This window comes from Arvicanthis niloticus, chromosome 5 (assembly GCF_011762505.2).
Source record: "Arvicanthis niloticus isolate mArvNil1 chromosome 5, mArvNil1.pat.X, whole genome shotgun sequence".
Taxonomy (NCBI): Eukaryota; Metazoa; Chordata; class Mammalia; order Rodentia; family Muridae; genus Arvicanthis; species Arvicanthis niloticus.
Genome location: NC_047662.1, coordinates 25,791,260 through 25,807,728, shown reverse-complemented (window position 1 = coordinate 25,807,728; position 16,469 = coordinate 25,791,260). Strand labels below are relative to the sequence as shown.

The 16,469-nt window shown below is 48.9% G+C and overlaps 1 protein-coding gene across 6 annotated transcripts in view; it reads left to right on the top strand.

Annotated features, from left to right (window-relative positions):
- The window catches only part of Phc2 (polyhomeotic homolog 2), a 99,985-nt gene extending 87,282 nt beyond the window's left edge, over window positions 1-12,703 (top strand). For all 6 annotated transcript variants that reach the window (XM_034502203.2, XM_076934169.1, XM_034502204.2 and 3 more), the window contains 6 exons: window positions 3,271-3,473; window positions 4,927-5,056; window positions 5,707-5,821; window positions 7,090-7,231; window positions 7,969-8,245; window positions 11,343-12,703. In XM_034502203.2, coding sequence (XP_034358094.1) covers window positions 3,271-3,473; window positions 4,927-5,056; window positions 5,707-5,821; window positions 7,090-7,231; window positions 7,969-8,245; window positions 11,343-11,497 — 1,022 coding nt within the window. In that variant the 3' untranslated portion in view covers window positions 11,498-12,703. The remainder of the gene's footprint in view (window positions 1-3,270; window positions 3,474-4,926; window positions 5,057-5,706; window positions 5,822-7,089; window positions 7,232-7,968; window positions 8,246-11,342) is intronic.
- The last annotated feature ends 3,766 nt before the right edge of the window (window positions 12,704-16,469 follow it).

Here is a 16,469-nt window from a genome sequence, read left to right as displayed (position 1 = left end):
GCTGAGAGTAGTCAAGGCTTAACAGTTCAGAAATGCATAGATAGTCTGCAGAGGTGTCAGAAGTCCACAGAATATGACATTTAGGCCATTTCATTATTGAAGATCATTTGACTAGAGACATGTTTGCTCCAGACAGCACCCCTTTTTTGGGTTCAAAGAAGAAATTGAGTATCATTGGGGTTGCTCCAATTGTAGCAAGACAGCCACTAGGCAAGAATTGCCTCAATTCATCTACAGACAGAAGTACTGTCCAGGAAAAGGCACACTATGTGGAATAGTCGATTGATAGCTCTGCCAAGACAGGGTAAGCAGTTCTTCAGAATTCTGTGTTACAAAGGCCTATCAGATGATTCTGGGCCAGAAGGCTGAAGATTCATGCTCTAATGTTTTGAGGAATGAAGGACTGTCCAGGTAGTCAACTATCTCTACAAATTGGTTAAGTTTTGAAGCTATGTTTTGTGCTTTCTGTATTCTCTGGTAATATTTAAGTCATTTTCAGATTTCTGATGGGGTTGAAGACTGATTGTAGTCTCACCGCCAACTCAAGCTGTTTAGCATTGAGAGAGCTGATACAGATTTGAGAGGATGATTTTCAGATGGCATACATTCTAAAACCAGGACATAATTCAGGTGTAGAATTGTAAGCCTTTTAAGTTAGGATAGTTGGTAGAGGGCTTTATCTAATGGACAAAATTGATGAACTGGGTGTTCAGTATATTGTATACTTTATAAATTGCATAATTGTAATGGTTGTGCTCAATTTGTATCTGAGAGAAAAGAGCCTTTTAATCAGACAATAAGGGGGAAATGTGCATGGCCCTGGTGCTGTTTGTATTTTGATGCTAATTCTGCTTCCTGAAGAGGGAGGAGCAGAGCATGTACTCAGGTGATTTCATGTGAACCTTCTCCCCATTTTAACTGGTCAAATAAAGGCTAGAGCCTGTGATTGGGCAGCGGAAGGGAAAGGTGGGGCCTGGAGGTTTTAGAGAGGGGAAGGAAAAGGGGAAGGAGAAGGGAGAGATGAGGAGATCGAAGAGAAAGAGGAAGACAGAGAAAGAGAAAGGGGAAAGAAGATGGAGCAGAACCAGACAGCCTGGAAGAGACGCAAGTAACAAGAGATTTTATAGCTGGGGAATAGAGTAGTGTAGTGGTCTGTTTGCCAGTCTAGGCGTGCAGCCTATAAATATAACTGGGTTGTGTGTTCTTTGCATGGGCTTATTGGGATTGGAGATTTTCTACAACATAAAATTTTGGGTTCCCCCCCCCCCCATTTCTAAAGACTTTTACTGATTAAAAAGACCTAATTCTAAACAAGAGGATTTCCATCTGGGGTTGGTTGCACATGCCTTTAATCCAAGCACTCAGGAGGTAGAGGCAGGAGAATCCACAGTTTGAGGCCAGACTGGTCAGTAGAGTGAGTTCAAGGACAGTCAGAGCTGAGTATGAAAACTTTATCTCAAAATATCAAAGCAAAAAAGAAAAGAAAAAGGAAAGAAAAATGGAACTGTCTCAAGTTTTCTACAGAAAAGCCAAACCTAATAAAATGTATTTCACATTAACACAAACAGTGCTGATGTGGCTTTAGGTCAAACACAAATTAAGACTTAAAAAAATTATTTGTGTGTGTGCATGCACATATGCATGCAAGCACAAACACATTCAAGTACTGGTGTGGAGGCCAGAGGACAACTCTCAGGGTTGTGTTCTCTCTCCACAGTAGGATCTAGGCAAGAGACTGGAGTCATAAGGCTGTAAGACACTGACCCACAAAGCCATCTCACCAGTCCCAGGAATTGGTTTTAAAAAACCCTTTACCAGTCACCTCTCCTGGGCAGCTTCTGCTCAGCTGTGCAGTCTGTTCCTCATTGGGGTCTGTAGGAACAGAAAGGCAGGCCTTAGCCTCTCCTTTGTCATTTAGAAAGGTTGGTTGGTCCTGGTGATTTGAATCAGGAATGCTGTAAGAAAGTGAAGCAGAGGTCAGAGATTTGCTGGAGCCCAGTAGAAATCGTTATTAAAATGCTTCTGTTTTTATTTCCTTGTGTGCATGATTTTCTATTTCCTGGGAATATTTTGGGTTCTTATTATGAAATAGCATCTTCATATAAAGTGTACAAAAATTACTTTAACAACAGTTACTACAGTGACTTTTATTATTTTAACACTGTTTTAACTTTGTTGTACACCACTGGCTCATGCTTAATAGCAATAGGCTTATTGCAGTAAAGAAATGGCTTTTCCACTTTTCTCTTTTAGGAAGTTCCAGGTTAAAGGCACCTCAGCTCACTGAGCACTTGGTGGTGACAGAAAACAGCCTCGGGAAAGGGGCTGGGGAGAGGGCTCTAAAAATGGGGTGGTGAAGCCTTGCACCTCTGAAGCTGCCACTGCTTCAGATACTGGCTGAAGGGGAGGAGGCCTCTGACCTCCTGATGGGCGTGGGAAGCACCCCTTCCCCCTCTCCATCCCCCTCTCCTGGGCATTGTGTTGAGTTTTCCAGAGGAGAGGTTAGGAAGGCTGTCCACACAGAGATGGCGGGGTGGGGTCTGCTGAGGGCAGAATGCAGTGTGTACTGCACTCTGATCAGGACGTATGATTAAAATCGGGTCAGCAGAGAGAAATGGTGGCAGTGCCAACAGCGTCAGCATTGGAGAAAAAAATAACCCTGTAACTCAGTGCAGTAGCTTCAAAGGTCGCTGGCCTTTCAGTCTTCCTTCCTATTTCCTGGGCATCAGTTTCAGGTCGTCCAAGGAATCTCAGAAGGTTCCTTTAACCTCTGTCTACCAAGCTGCTCTGTTATCCCATGAGCCTACGTTTAGTCGAGTTTCTTGGTTTAGCTTTAAATATCTTGGTCACTATTTGAAATTCTCTGTAAACTAAGTGTTGTTCTGTCTAATCCAGTACTGGCCAAAATTTTACCTCCTCGGGGCAGAATTCTGGCCTCTTGAGCCTGGTTAGATCTGTCTTAAATAGAATATTTAAGAAGTGCTACTGGGTGCAGAGCCAAATTATTGCAAAACTGATAGTATTCACACTGGGTGGTGTAACCATTAGCACTGTAACACTTGTAAGTAGGTTGTGGGGGGTAAGGACTGCCTGGTTGGCACTGTGGCTTGGATGTGCACTGTGGATACTTGTTGTCTGTCTCCAAGCTGGCCTCTGTTCTGATTGAAATCTCTCTCTCTCTCTCTCTCTCTCTCTCTCTCTCTCTCTCTCTCTCTCTCTCTCTCTCTCTCTCCCCCCCACCCCCTCTCCCTCCCTCTCTCTGTCTCACAGAGACAGGGCAGGGCATTGTTCATGCACTGACCGACCTCAGCAGCCCCGGCATGACCTCAGGGAACGGAAACTCTGCCTCCAGCATCGCCGGCACTGCCCCCCAGAATGGTGAGAATAAACCACCACAGGCCATTGTGAAACCCCAAATCCTGACGCATGTTATCGAAGGGTTTGTGATCCAGGAGGGGGCGGAGCCTTTCCCGGTACGGACTACTTCTTTTCCCCTCTTTTTTTTTTTTTTTTATTTAAAGTATATTTTGGATGTTTACTAGAGTATTTTTACAATTCCATGTAAAATTTCTGAAAATGTGAAGTTTGTTCTTCCCTTGCTAATTCCCCCGTCCTCCAAATGTTGGAATAATTTCTCTCTAGGATTGAGTTTCTTCAGAGTATGAAATGATTTGGTGATCAAGGCTAATTGACAAGACCCCTTGGTTACAAGTTTATGCACACAGGTTCAGCTGTACCCCTGACTGGTGACCTGTGACCCCTTACATAGAGGGACTTAGTTCTCCTAGGGATATTTGATGAAAGACAGTGGGCTTTGGACAATTATACTTTATTGAGTTTTTAATGCCAAAACATAAACAGCAAAACTTTGGCCAGTTAGCAAAAGGAACCTGTTAGTACAGAGATGTGATGTGTTAGAAATCAAGATGCTGGCATGGGAGTGCAGTCTGAGATGTGCTTTCTAGGAGCAGCAGAGCCTTAAAAAGGTAGTGAGTGAGATGAAGGGGCCTTCTGACAGGGCCCAGCTCAGGAGCATCGTGTGTATTGAAACCGCCATCCTCCTGGGGGACCATCTGTCTATTGCTCATGCTTTGGGTTTATGGGAGGTTTTATAAGTCACCAGAAGACTGGGTTTCATTCCTGCAGTGGGTGAGCCTCTTTCTGAACCACCAACGGACAGGTGCATTTGTGGCCTCTCTTTCTGGAGGTTGGCCAAGGCCAATGGATGATCACTCAGGAGCAGCTTACTGTATGAGGAGCTAGCTCTGGTCCCTGCCCCCTCTCTACTCCAGCCTGGCCCTTTTCCTGCTTGTGGAGAAACACTGAAAACCTCTGAGCCTGCAGAGTGAAGGCAGATAGAACTGCAGCTCAGCTGTCCTAGAGCCATACCTCTACCCTGTGAGCTGGCCAGAAAAGAGGCAAAACCAGCCTTGGGTGTTACCGGCCATAGGACATGTCTGTCCTGTGTGGCTGGCATCAGTGTGTCCTGCTCTCCCATATGGCTGCCTGTCCCTTTGGCTTGGCCGTGGTCAGGTAGAGAACAGTATGAAGTCAGAGTGCTGAGTGTCTTATGAGTACACTCACACTTAGCCCTGCCCTCCTGGTGACCTCTAAATACAGAACCTGGCACCGGATGAGTGAGTGGTGAGGGAAGTCTGATCTCTACCCTTGGACATACCTGGGCAGAGAATACCTCCGAGTTCTCGAGCTGTCCCTGTCCTCTGGTGCCCACTGTGTCTTGCTTTGGGAACCACACAGTAGAACAGAGCCTTGAGTAGAGCATCCTCGGATGACGGCATGCAGGAGGCTTGGAGGGCGGGGTCTGATATCTGCCTGGCTACTTTGTACCTGTAATATAATGAGACTGCATAGAAAGCAAGGAGTCTAGGATCTAACCTGGCGGCCTCCATGTCACCTGTCCTCTAGGTGGGACGTTCGTCCCTGCTGGTGGGGAATCTCAAGAAGAAGTATGCACAGGGGTTCTTGCCTGAGAAGCTTCCACAACAGGATCATACCACCACTACTGACTCAGAGATGGAGGAGCCCTACCTGCAAGGTACAAGCCACAGTCATGGGACTCAGGTCTCCCGGGATAGGCAGAAGGACAGGCCTTACACTTCCCCTTTCTCAGTATCTGGAAGAAGCCTGACCGGCACATTCCTTTCACTGAACATTTCACCAGCAACCTCTTCAACTTCTGTCCCTTTAGAACAGGGACAGAAGAAATAAGAGTCTTCATTCCCTCCCTCTCTGGCAACTGTGTGGCTTCAGAGTTTCACTTCCTATTGTGGCCATTGCCAGGTTCTAGAAGTGAGAGTAAGCTAGCACCAGCCAGGGGTTCTCCCACCCCATTGCTGGCTCAAGAGCCTGACCCTGAGCTGGGATGAATCTAAGGCCATGGTCAGGCAAGGACTACATTTAGCTTGTGTGAGCCTTCTGCTGCTTTCGTGGCCATGGAGAAGGATGCTGACTCTGCCTGTGTCTACTGTGCCCTGGCTCAGTGTGCAGGGTCTGTCCCCAAACAAACACTCTGGACAACTCCAGTGGGAGACCTAGCCTTGTAAAAGCAGAGGCAAACCTGTCATTTTTTGAGTGGATGCCACTGGGTGCCACATCCCAGAGACATGAAGGCAGGATAGGGAGCACCTGTGCTTGTCTAGAGCCTGTCACAGTTTCTCCACACTCAGCCATTTCCATACTTTACAGAATCCAAAGAGGAGGGTGCTCCCCTCAAACTCAAGTGTGAGCTCTGTGGACGGGTGGACTTTGCCTACAAGTTCAAGCGTTCCAAGCGCTTCTGTTCCATGGCTTGTGCGAAGAGGTAAGTGCCTGAGCCCCACTGTCGTGCCCCACCCCTGTCCTGTCCCCAGGGTTGTACCTAGTGTCCTCCTTCCATAATCATCTACCTTGGATGCTGTAGGTAAAGCTCATCCATCCTCCATTCCCTGGCCTGCCTAGTTAAGGCACCGGATTCAAGTCCTCCATTCCCTGGCCTGCCTAGTTAAGGCACCGGATTCAAGTCCTCCATTCCCTGGCCTGCCTAGTTAAGGCACTGGATTCAAGTGCACCAGGTGAAGACCAGAGTGTTATGAGAGGAAGCATTGCTATCCAAGCACAGAAAGTAGCAGCCCCTTAGCTGGGCCACAAGGGCTGCCATGCCCTTAGGATAAAGTCATCTATACACAGTGTAGCCCAGGGCCATGGAAAGCTTTTATCCAGCCTGAAAAATTGATGATGATAAAAACCACTGTCGTTTATTGAGAAGCTACTCCAAGGGTGGGCATGTTGCTGCAGATCTGAAATCCCAGAACTGGAAATACTGAAGCAGGATTGATTTAAGAAGGAGGTTAGCCTCCACTATATAGTAAGGGCTACCTGAGGAGACTTTTGTCTCAGCCCAAAACAAGGAACAGGCAGGCAGACAGGCAGACAGAGAGACCTGGTGCCAGGGCCCCGCTAGTCAGTTGACTATCTCGGAGCGTCTCTGTTAACATCCATCGCTGCTGTCAGCGTTGTCTATTGTGCCCTTTCCACAGGCTGGGAAACTAAGGCCTGAAGGAGTGCTTCTGCACGACTCAGGTGACCTAGCTGATACGTCAGTTCTAGGGGTTTTAGGCTCACACTGCCCTATGCTCTTTGTAGGAACAGCTTCACCTTGAAAGCCCAGAACCCAAAAAGAACTCTGTAGGTTTCATGCAGGATGGTCCAGCATTCTGTGTGATCCACCAGAGTTCCCGTCCTCAGCCATGATGCTTAGGCTGTGCTGAGGGGACTTTATCAGGCTGAGCTCCAGCAGGGCAGAAAATAAAGTCATTTCCTAGCATCATAGTGTGTGGCAGCCACAAGGCGCCCACCCGTGCTCTGTCACTGGCAGTCCTTTATGTCCTCATGAGACCAGTTTTAGAAGGCAGCTGCTCTCACACCCTGCCTCCCAGGAAGGGCTCAGAGCTCAAGTGCCTGTTGAGAGTCTCAGAGTCCTATCGGCAGTGTCCTGGAGTCAGGATTTGTACCTGTAGACAGACTGGGATTTTCCCAGTCAGGGCTGTTTGTGCCACCCAGGCCCTGCTCTGACTCGCTCCTGTCTGACAGGTATAATGTGGGCTGTACCAAACGAGTGGGGCTTTTTCACTCAGACCGAAGCAAGCTGCAGAAGGCAGGGACCACAACCCACAACCGCCGACGGGCCAGCAAGGCCAGTCTGCCCACACTTACCAAGGACACCAAGAAGCAGGTAAGAGACCACAGAGCCTGTTATCACAGATGCTCCCAGTTTCAGCCAGATGCTCCTTCCAGCATTCTGCTCTCACCTCTTAGGGTCTCACAGCCAGCCTCCTGAGCCCTGAGCAGGCTCCTTCCTTTAAACCTTACCCTGTCCAGTAGTCTTTTCCATGACTACCCCCTCTTGGGATTGCCATCCGATCTTCTTGGGTCTTATCCTGTTGGCCCTGTGAAGACAGGCTATTCTGTTACCTCCATGTTGGGCTGGGGAAGATGGTAGCAGCCTCCAGTGTTTCCCTCACTACCTTTTTGCCCCTGTGAAAACTGGAGGCCTCTCTCAGGACCATGGGTATTCAGCTATTAAATATTTTCCCAGTGGTTTGGTGCCAGGCACTCTGTTAGGCACTAATGATCCAAGGACACTGTCTTAAAAGAACTCACACTCTAGCTTGGCAGTCTTTTGTCTTGCACCTTGTTAAGAATCTACTAAGAGCTGCAGTTTAGAATATACACATGCCAAGAAGTCCCTCTTGCTAGTCCAAGTCACAGTGAACAGAGAGCAGACATAAAGCAGATCACTGTGGCACAGTACAGTGCTGCGGGACAGGGCTCTGAGCAGGAAGCACAGAAGCTGCCCCTCCAGGAATAGTGAACCAAGCAGGAGAGGGAGCTCTGCCTGCCTCTGCCCTTCTTGACACCAGGGTGCTCGGTGCCCCAGTCCTGAAGAACGGTGTTTCTCTCTGCTCCCAGCCCTCAGGCACTGTACCCCTTTCAGTTACTGCTGCCTTGCAGCTGGCACATAGTCAGGAAGACTCCAGCCGGTGCTCAGATAACTCAAGCTATGAGGAACCCTTGTCACCCATCTCAGCCAGCTCGTCCACCTCCCGACGGCGACAAGGCCAGAGGGATCTGGAGCTGCCTGACATGCACATGAGGGACCTGGTGGGCATGGGACACCACTATCTACCAAACGAGCCCACGAAATGGAATGTGGAGGATGTCTACGAGTTCATCCGCTCTCTGCCAGGTAAGTTTCTCAGAAACCCTTTTCCCTGATGGGCTAATGGAGGGGGTGGGAGACCTAGCCTCCCTCCAGGAGGACGCAGGACCCAGGGTACAGCAGTAGGAGCCATAAAGCTCCTGCATGTGAAAGCATTTATTCTAGCCTAGCACAGACTCTAAGGTCAGAACTGAAGCAGGCTTTGGCAGGTTGAGGGACTGCCTATGGGAGCAGCTTGAGCAAGAGCGAGGACAAAAATGTGTGGCACAGGGGGCACTGTGTGTGTCCCTTGGGGTGCAGGGCAGATAGTTCTGAGGCTGGTATCAAGACTCACACTTGGAAAGGCAAATGACCTAGCATTACAGATGCTTCCAGGGGAACCCTGAGACTTGTTACCTTTTTGCCAGCCTCATGCATCCACTGCCAGGTGAGCAGTGATGATGGCCACAAGTGTGTTGCAGGGCAGAGTGTGGTATAGCGGTTAGGAGCATAGACTTGCAGGTCAGATAGGACTGGGTCCGGTTCTCTTACTCTGACGTAGCCTAGTGTGTCTGTCCATCCCTGGATTCCACACTTGTCACAGCCCTGTTACTTCTGGTAAAGACTGAGGAAGCCTCTGCAGCCCTGCCTCAGGGTCCCTTATGAGAGGGCAACTTTGTGTCAGCCACGGCTGAGGCAGTCTGGCAGGAGGCCTCTGTATGAGCCTTGTGTAGCAAGCATGTCAGCAGGTTTTCCCCACAGCTACAGAGAATCAGAAAAGTCCATCATGCCCTCTTGGACCTAGCCTCAGAAATCACATTCTGCCATTCCTACAGTGTTTCCTTGGTCACACAAATAAGCTCTGTCCTTTGGGGGACCCCCCCCCCCCCAGCCTGTCTTAGTTAAGGTTTCTGTTGCTGTGATGAAACACCACAACCAAAAGCAAGATGGGTGGATGAATGGGGGAGGAAGGGTTTGTTTGGCTTACAGGCCCTCATGTAATCCATCACTGAAGGAAGTCGGCACAGAAACTCAAACAGGGCAGAAACCTGGACACAGGAGCTTACATAGAGGCCATGGAGGGTTGCTGTTCACTGCCTTGCTCCTCACAGCTTGCTCAGCCAGATTTCTTACAGAACCCAGGATCACCAGCCCAGGGCTAACCCCACCCACCATCAGTCACTAACTAAGAAAATACCCTTCAGAAGGCATTTTCTTGAGTCAAGTCTAGGCATGAAGAGCTCTGGCCCTACTGCACAGGTGTGGTTCCCTACTCTAGAGACCTGAGGACTAACACAGTTTGTCTCCTGCTCACCACACCCCCTCTATCTAATGGGTAACTGAGGGAAGAATGGGACACTGAAGCAGCTCTGACCTACACCAGCCCTGGGCAGCCCTTTTGCCATTTCTTTCTGAGGAGTCAAGGCCTGGATCTAATCTTACCCACCTGTGCTTGTGCTCAGGGTAACCTGCCATTTCTGTGAAGGGCAGCCGGAATGTTCAGGTGTCAATTACAGTGCTTACTGTAACTCCTGCTTTTATTTTGTATTACCTCTGAGCTTTTCAGTCCCACCTGGAAATATTTCTGACAACATAATTTTCTTAAGATCTTTATAGTCTCTGAGTCTTGTTGGGGTTTATCCCATCAAACAAAAATTACATCCCAAATTATCTTTCAGAGAGGCCTTTCTATAATGCTGGACTTGTTCTGGAGCTCTTCGGATTCTTGGGAGTTCTGCAATTGATCAAAATCTATGAAGCTGGCCTGTGAACACCATGGGCAGCCTTCTCCTCCAGGGTCTTCAGAAGGCTGAGGCTTTGTTTGTTTAAGACAAGATCTTTTATGTAGCTCAGGCTAGGCTTGAATTCCTCAGAGCCTCCTGCCTGAGTCCCTCGGTGTCTGTATTACAAGAGACAGCCACCACAGCAAAGGCTTAAAGGAAACATAAGTCACACCATCAGCCTCCAGCCTCATCCTAGCCTAGAAACTGCTTTACGGTTTTTCTGTTTGTTTGTTGATTGGTTGGTTGGTATTTTGAGGTATTTACAGGGTCTCACTCTGTAACTCTGACTGTTGTGGAACTCTCTCTGTAGACCAGGCTGGCCTCAGACTCACAGAGATCCACCTACCTCTGCCTCCCAAGAGTTTAAAGGTGTGCACCACCACACTGGAAACTGTTTTTCTAATACCCAGCTTCATTGGCCATCTGAAGGGCTAAGGGCTTCCTGAATCAGCACCTACTGGTCATAATGTACAGAGCCACGCTCTTTCCTTTTCCCTTCCTCTTCCCTCCAACAAGAAGCCAGGCAACACCCTTGGCCTTCTGCCTGAAAATGTCTTCAGGCCGCTCAGCTCACTGGGAACTTTATACTCTTGGTTTCCAGCTCAGAGCTGCCACACCTGCTGCTTCCTGACAGGATGCAGTTGAATCTTAGCCCTTCCACCACTGGCAACTCCCCTCTCTCCAACAATGTCCTTCTGGATTAGGAGACTCAGGGCCCCAAATCACCTTAGGTAGTCATTGTTACTCTGCCTGCCCTAGCTACTGCTAGCCCCAGTACAACGCTATCCCTACTAATTGAAATTTTTTTAATGTCCCACCTCTCTCTAAGGTACAGAATCTGTATTATTGATATATTTCTGTGACACAAATCACTTCAAAACTTAGCTTTAAGCGGTAATAACCCATTCATTTTCTCAAAGTTGTGTGGGTCAGCATTTGCTGTAGGTCAGCAGGGAGGAAAGCTGAGGAAGCCAGCCAGGACAGCAGCATCTGTGGCTAAGGCAAGCATCCGAGAGGCCTCTCCTGCTCTCCCCCTGCATTTGTCTAAAGGGGGCTGATGGAGCATTCTGCTGTGGTGGTCATGCTCTTAAGTTACCTGAAAGGGTAGGCAAAACCACTGTTCTCCCTGAGAAGCTTCAGGGCCCACATGCTTGCCCTCTGTTGCATCCCCACACCTAGTACAGTTAGTGGAGGTCTGAACAAGGGTGTGCTCAAGAAGGCCTGCATCACGACTCCCTGGCTCAGTGGTTAGCCTCTCAGGCTGCCAGACAAGAAGAGCAGAACTGCCCTGAGGCACCATACTGAGACCTTTCTGAGCCAGGGCTTGTCTCTAACTGCTAGTGTTTGTCCATGGTCTTCAGGCTGCCAGGAGATCGCAGAGGAGTTCCGTGCCCAGGAGATTGACGGGCAAGCCTTGCTGCTGCTCAAGGAGGACCATCTAATGAGCGCCATGAACATCAAGCTGGGGCCTGCCCTGAAGATCTACGCACGCATCAGCATGCTCAAGGACTCCTAGAGTCTCTGCTGCCTGCCCACTGCACCACCAGGCAGCCAGGGTTCTAGCCCCAGGCATGGAGCAGATGGAGCAGAGCCACACAGACATTCCTGAGGAGCCCAGAAAAGGGCCAGTTTGGAGGGAAGGGGCTCTTCCTAGGGGTGCAGCTGGGAGGAGGTCTGAGTACCTCTTCAGTGGCTCTCAGGGGCCATTTCTGTGGAAGGGGTAGAGGTAGGTGGTACAGAAGATGGGGCTTTGCGCTTGTAAATACTGATAGCACTGGCTTCCTCCAAAGTCCCAATGTTCTAGCCCCCGCCTCTTCTCCTTTCTCCATCCCCCATTTTCCAGGGGGTTTATGGTCAGGGCTCCCCAACCTGAGTTGGGTTATTCCCAAGGGCAGCCAGCAGGCCTGGACAGAGGTCTTGAAAGCCCTTGCCTTCTCTCCCCTCTCCCCTCCCCCAGGCCTGGTTTACCTTCTGTTGCTGGCTTCTCCCACTTCAGCCTGTTCCCACAGCACCCGGGGTTCTAACCCTATACCCTCTGCAGGTGGAGACAGAGAAGCTGAGCCCAGTTTGGCCACGCCTGCTGGCACAGACGCCTTAACGCTGTGTGTATGACTGTGTGACTGGGAGCCTGGACTGGCTGACAGGCCATGAGTGCCCTCTGGCATCTCCAGGTGTTTTGTAGCAAACAGCCACTTAGTGCTTTGTCCTGGACTCTGCTCAGCCTGAGGCTGGGGATAGAAAGAGCAGACCCCAAGAGTTGGAGATTAGAGGTCCCCTCCAGATAGCAGGTTTCTAGGAAGGTCTCCACAACAGACTTGCAGTGTGTCCTGCTGGTTGGCAAACAGCATAAGGAAGCTACAGGAGCTTAGACCTTGTGGCCCAAAGGCTGCGCCTCCTGTGGCTTACCTGCCTGCCCACACCCATGGGAGGGCGTGTGACTGAAGGCTGGCTGGAGGCTCCATAGACACAGCCTTTGCCTTTCCCCTCCCATACTCGGCCTGTAAAACTTGTATGGCAGTACCAGCTACCTAAGGAGGGGCAAGGCAGGAAGGGCCAGGGCCTGCCTCTGTCCTTACCAACTCTGGGAAGTCAGCTCTTCCCAAGAGGGCGGGCACTTTCTCAGCTTGCTATGCCCCCTTCCCCATACCTCCAGGCAGGGTTGGAAATGAAGGACTTTTTTAACCTTTTCTTTTGTTTTTAAAAAATAAATCTGTAAAATCTGCCTCTTCTGTGGCTTTCTCCCAGGGATGATGTGCCTGAATTTTTGTTCACTGGTGAGGAAAAGGATGAGCCCTGGGTTGGGGAAGGATGGCTGTGTTAACTGACCAGCATATTCAGTATACCTGACTAGACCTGGATCCTTTCATTGTCCTGACCCCAAATCAACACTCCTCAAAGTAACAATGCAGGACTCTCCAGCTCTGAGCCTCCTCTCTTGCCGTTCCCACCGAGGCCGCATGGAGAGGCCGCATTCTCTGGAGCACTTGAGCTGCATCTCAGCCCTCTGCCTCCAGGAGCGTCTGCATGGAGCTGCTCCATGTTGACAAGATAGAGGGACTGGGAACAGCTCTGGTTCACTCGGGACACTGACCAAGCATTGTGTGCTAATCAGGCAGTGGAGAAATGTGTAGGGGAAGTGGCATTAAGCCCTTCAGAGAAGAAAGGTGCCAGTTGTGGTAAACTGTGTAAAGGCACAGTGAGGGCAGATGAGACCGAAGCTGGACAGACTGAGCTGAAAGCAGCCAGGTGGTAGCTCGGATTGGCTGGCTGCCTCTTGAATGAAGGTGACAACCCAGGGCTTACATGGCCTAAGGAACAGCCTGCCACTAAGCTGCAGTCAGCTGGGCTTTTCTTAAGGTGCCTCAGAACCCACCAGAACTTCTCAGGGAGCTTGGACATGGTAATTTGAGAATCTACACTCCTAACCCTAGGGACCTAATAAAATGGGATTGCACACTGGGGGAGATACTTAGTAACCCCCTGTGAGAACAAGACCTGGAAAGTCTGGTGTCTCAAGTTGTAAAGCCAAGGAAACTTGGAGGTAGCCTGGAGTGAGCCCCAGGGAAACCCCCCCCCCCCCCCCCAGTCAAGAGAGCCTCCTACCTGTCCTTTTGCTCACTGTGGCCTGTGTACTTAGGCAGCCCAAATGGCCTTGGCCAGTATAGCCACTGGGACCTCTGTTTTCCTTTGTTGGGGAAGAAAAAATAAACAGGCCCCACTCAAGTTTGCTTTTAAGTGTGTGATGGAGAGGAAGCCACAGCTACTCAGAAATGGGTGAATTTAAGTCGGCTGGATTGTCCATCACTTCAGATGAAAGGGCCCACCCAACATGGTTGGTTTTGTGTAGTCACAGCTGATCTTGGTGCTAAGGATTACAAGTGTGAGCCTGCTCTTGGCTGCTACTGTGAATTTGAGGGCTGTGTTCCCAAATATATATCTGTTCCTGGTATTTACACTTTACATAGACTTTCACAAATGTTTGTTTATGGCTCACAGTTTATGGTTTTTTTGTTTTGTTTTGTTTTGTTTTGTTTTGTTTTCCCTGCTGGGTATTGTGTTGGAATGGCAGCTCTCCTCTGGATAGACCACACCAGGCCAAAGCAGTTCCCCATGGCAGAGGTTTTATTAGGGAAGAACAGGGACAAAGAGGAGAGAGAGAAAAGACAAGGGGGAAAAGGGTTGAAGGTGGGGAAAGGTTCACCTTTTATCTAGGCTGTGATGTAGGTGGTTCCCAGGTGAGTGTGAGGAGTGGGCTCCAAGAAGGTATGCAGGGTTTTCATGGCAACAGATGTCACCTATGTATGACATTCCTGAGTTTGGAGCCTGTTTGCCAAGCTGGCTCTGGATACCAGCATACCTCCCTTTTTCTTATTATAAAGAGAAGGGAAAAAACAGGGAAGGGGGAAGGGAAGGGGGAAGCCTATGGGGAAAAGGGAATAGGGGTCTGTCTCCTAGACTGCTTCCTGCTGTCTAGGGTCGTCATCAGTATAGCTGACTTTCACCATCAGGGTCCACTCGGTAGATGATCATAATAGGTTCCCCTCTGGACAGCAGCTAGTAATTCTGTAACAGGAACTGATTAATAGTTTGGTTAGAAATTTTTTGCATTTGTCGTTGAATGTAGAAACAAGATTAATAAGGCAGGGAGGAAGTAATAGTAATGCCAGGACGGTGACTAGGAAAGGCTTCGTGGAAGGGAGTATCACTTCCATAGGGGGTTTTCCAAAATCCCAGAACTGTAGGCCTCACATTCCCTGAATTCTGAATGTCTGATTGTAGCTCGTGAGTTTTATTTCTCACTATCCCAGATTGGTTGACGTAGAAACAGCATCATTCTTGAAAGAACAGGCAAAGACCACCTTTAGCTGTCAGGACATCTAGCCCCTGTTAGCTCTGAAGCACCACAGCTGCCAAAGAATTGATCTGTTTCTGGGTTGTAAGCATGGTTTCAGACATTTTTTGAAAATCGATTTAAACTTGAAAGTGAATTTATCATACTGGGTCATGGAAGTCATTCTTCCTGCAATTCCAGTACCAGCACCTATGGCTATTCCTGCAGTGACCAAGAGTGGCACAGCCTGAACTGCCCTTTTACATTGGGCAGCTATCATCTCTACAACTGGGATTGGCAGGGGCTCGTTTCCCTGGATTACTCCTAGATCAGAGAAAAGGAGTACCAACGTGCAAACTCCTGACCAGTTGGCGGGTAGGCCATGATATACCTGAGTGCCAAAAAGAATTGACTGTGTTAACAAACAAATGAAAACAAACAAACAGAATTGACTGTGTTTTGCATTGCAGGGCATTGTGGCAGAGGTGATCTATCAAGGGTTGTGGTTCTATTGCAGTCTGGGGAGCTTAGCGTTCCTACAGAATAAGGAATATGTCCCAGAGGTCTTAAAACAGTTTGCCATACCAAAGAGAGGGATAGAGGAAAGGTATGGAGTCATAGCAACAGTGGAGTCAGAGCAGCTGACAAAAGTTGAGGTAAGGTTACTTGGCAGTATCAACAGAAAGGCTGTAAGCGGCCCTTGTGAGTTCCAGCAGGTAGGCATAGCCAGCAATTTTTAAAGCAATCAGTTCTGGTGACATTAAGAAGTTGGTACGCTGCTGAGATCCAGGTCTGAAGCAAAAGGCAAAATGACAAGTTGATGCCATTTATGAGGGGGTGATGTCAAAGAGGTAAGGACTTCGAGGGGTGTTTGATTACTTCTACTTTCTCAGTATCTAGAGGTTGGGCAATTGGAACATATTCTCTCTGGATAGGGACAGTACGTCCTGGGGACCCGAGTTGGTTTTTGCAGTAGCACTTACCAACAATCTCCCACCTGGGATTCCATGGGTCTTCTATGTAGAAAAAGTGTCTTGCGGTGTTGAAAGAAGTGATTGGTCTGTGATCCTAGCATATGTATTTGACAAGACCAATATGGGCAGCCCCATATACATCTGGCCATTTTCCACAATAATCTTTTTGTCTGGTCAAAGAGAAAGCAAGTATATATAATATTTAGACGGGACAACAGATAGGGATGGCAGCAATTTGGATTGGTTCCTGGCATCTAGCTCTGGAGCAGTCTTCTGACCCTATTGGGAAAGACTATTTGTTATCTGTGGGGGTTTCTTGAACCTCAAATCTCCAGATATAAGGACTGACCTGGATGGAAATGAACAGTAGGGTGAGGACGAGAAACTTGTGTTTAGTCTAGTGAGGTGGAGCACAGTTGCCAGAGTGGAGTCTCATTTTCTGGGATTGGAGACCAGGTGGGTGATCTTGACGTCTTCTGGAGCTTAACAGAGCATAGTCATGTTAGGGTCGACATGTATGAAGAAGACTCATTTTTAGGTGGAGGAATAAAAGGTGTGAGATGAGACAGGTGAACCCAAGGGGAGAGTCCCTTGAATTTAGCAGCTGTAGGGTCACAAGAATTACCTTTAAAGGGTCCTACCAATTAGGGGAGAGGGGTGAGAGACAATGGTCTGGAGGGGAT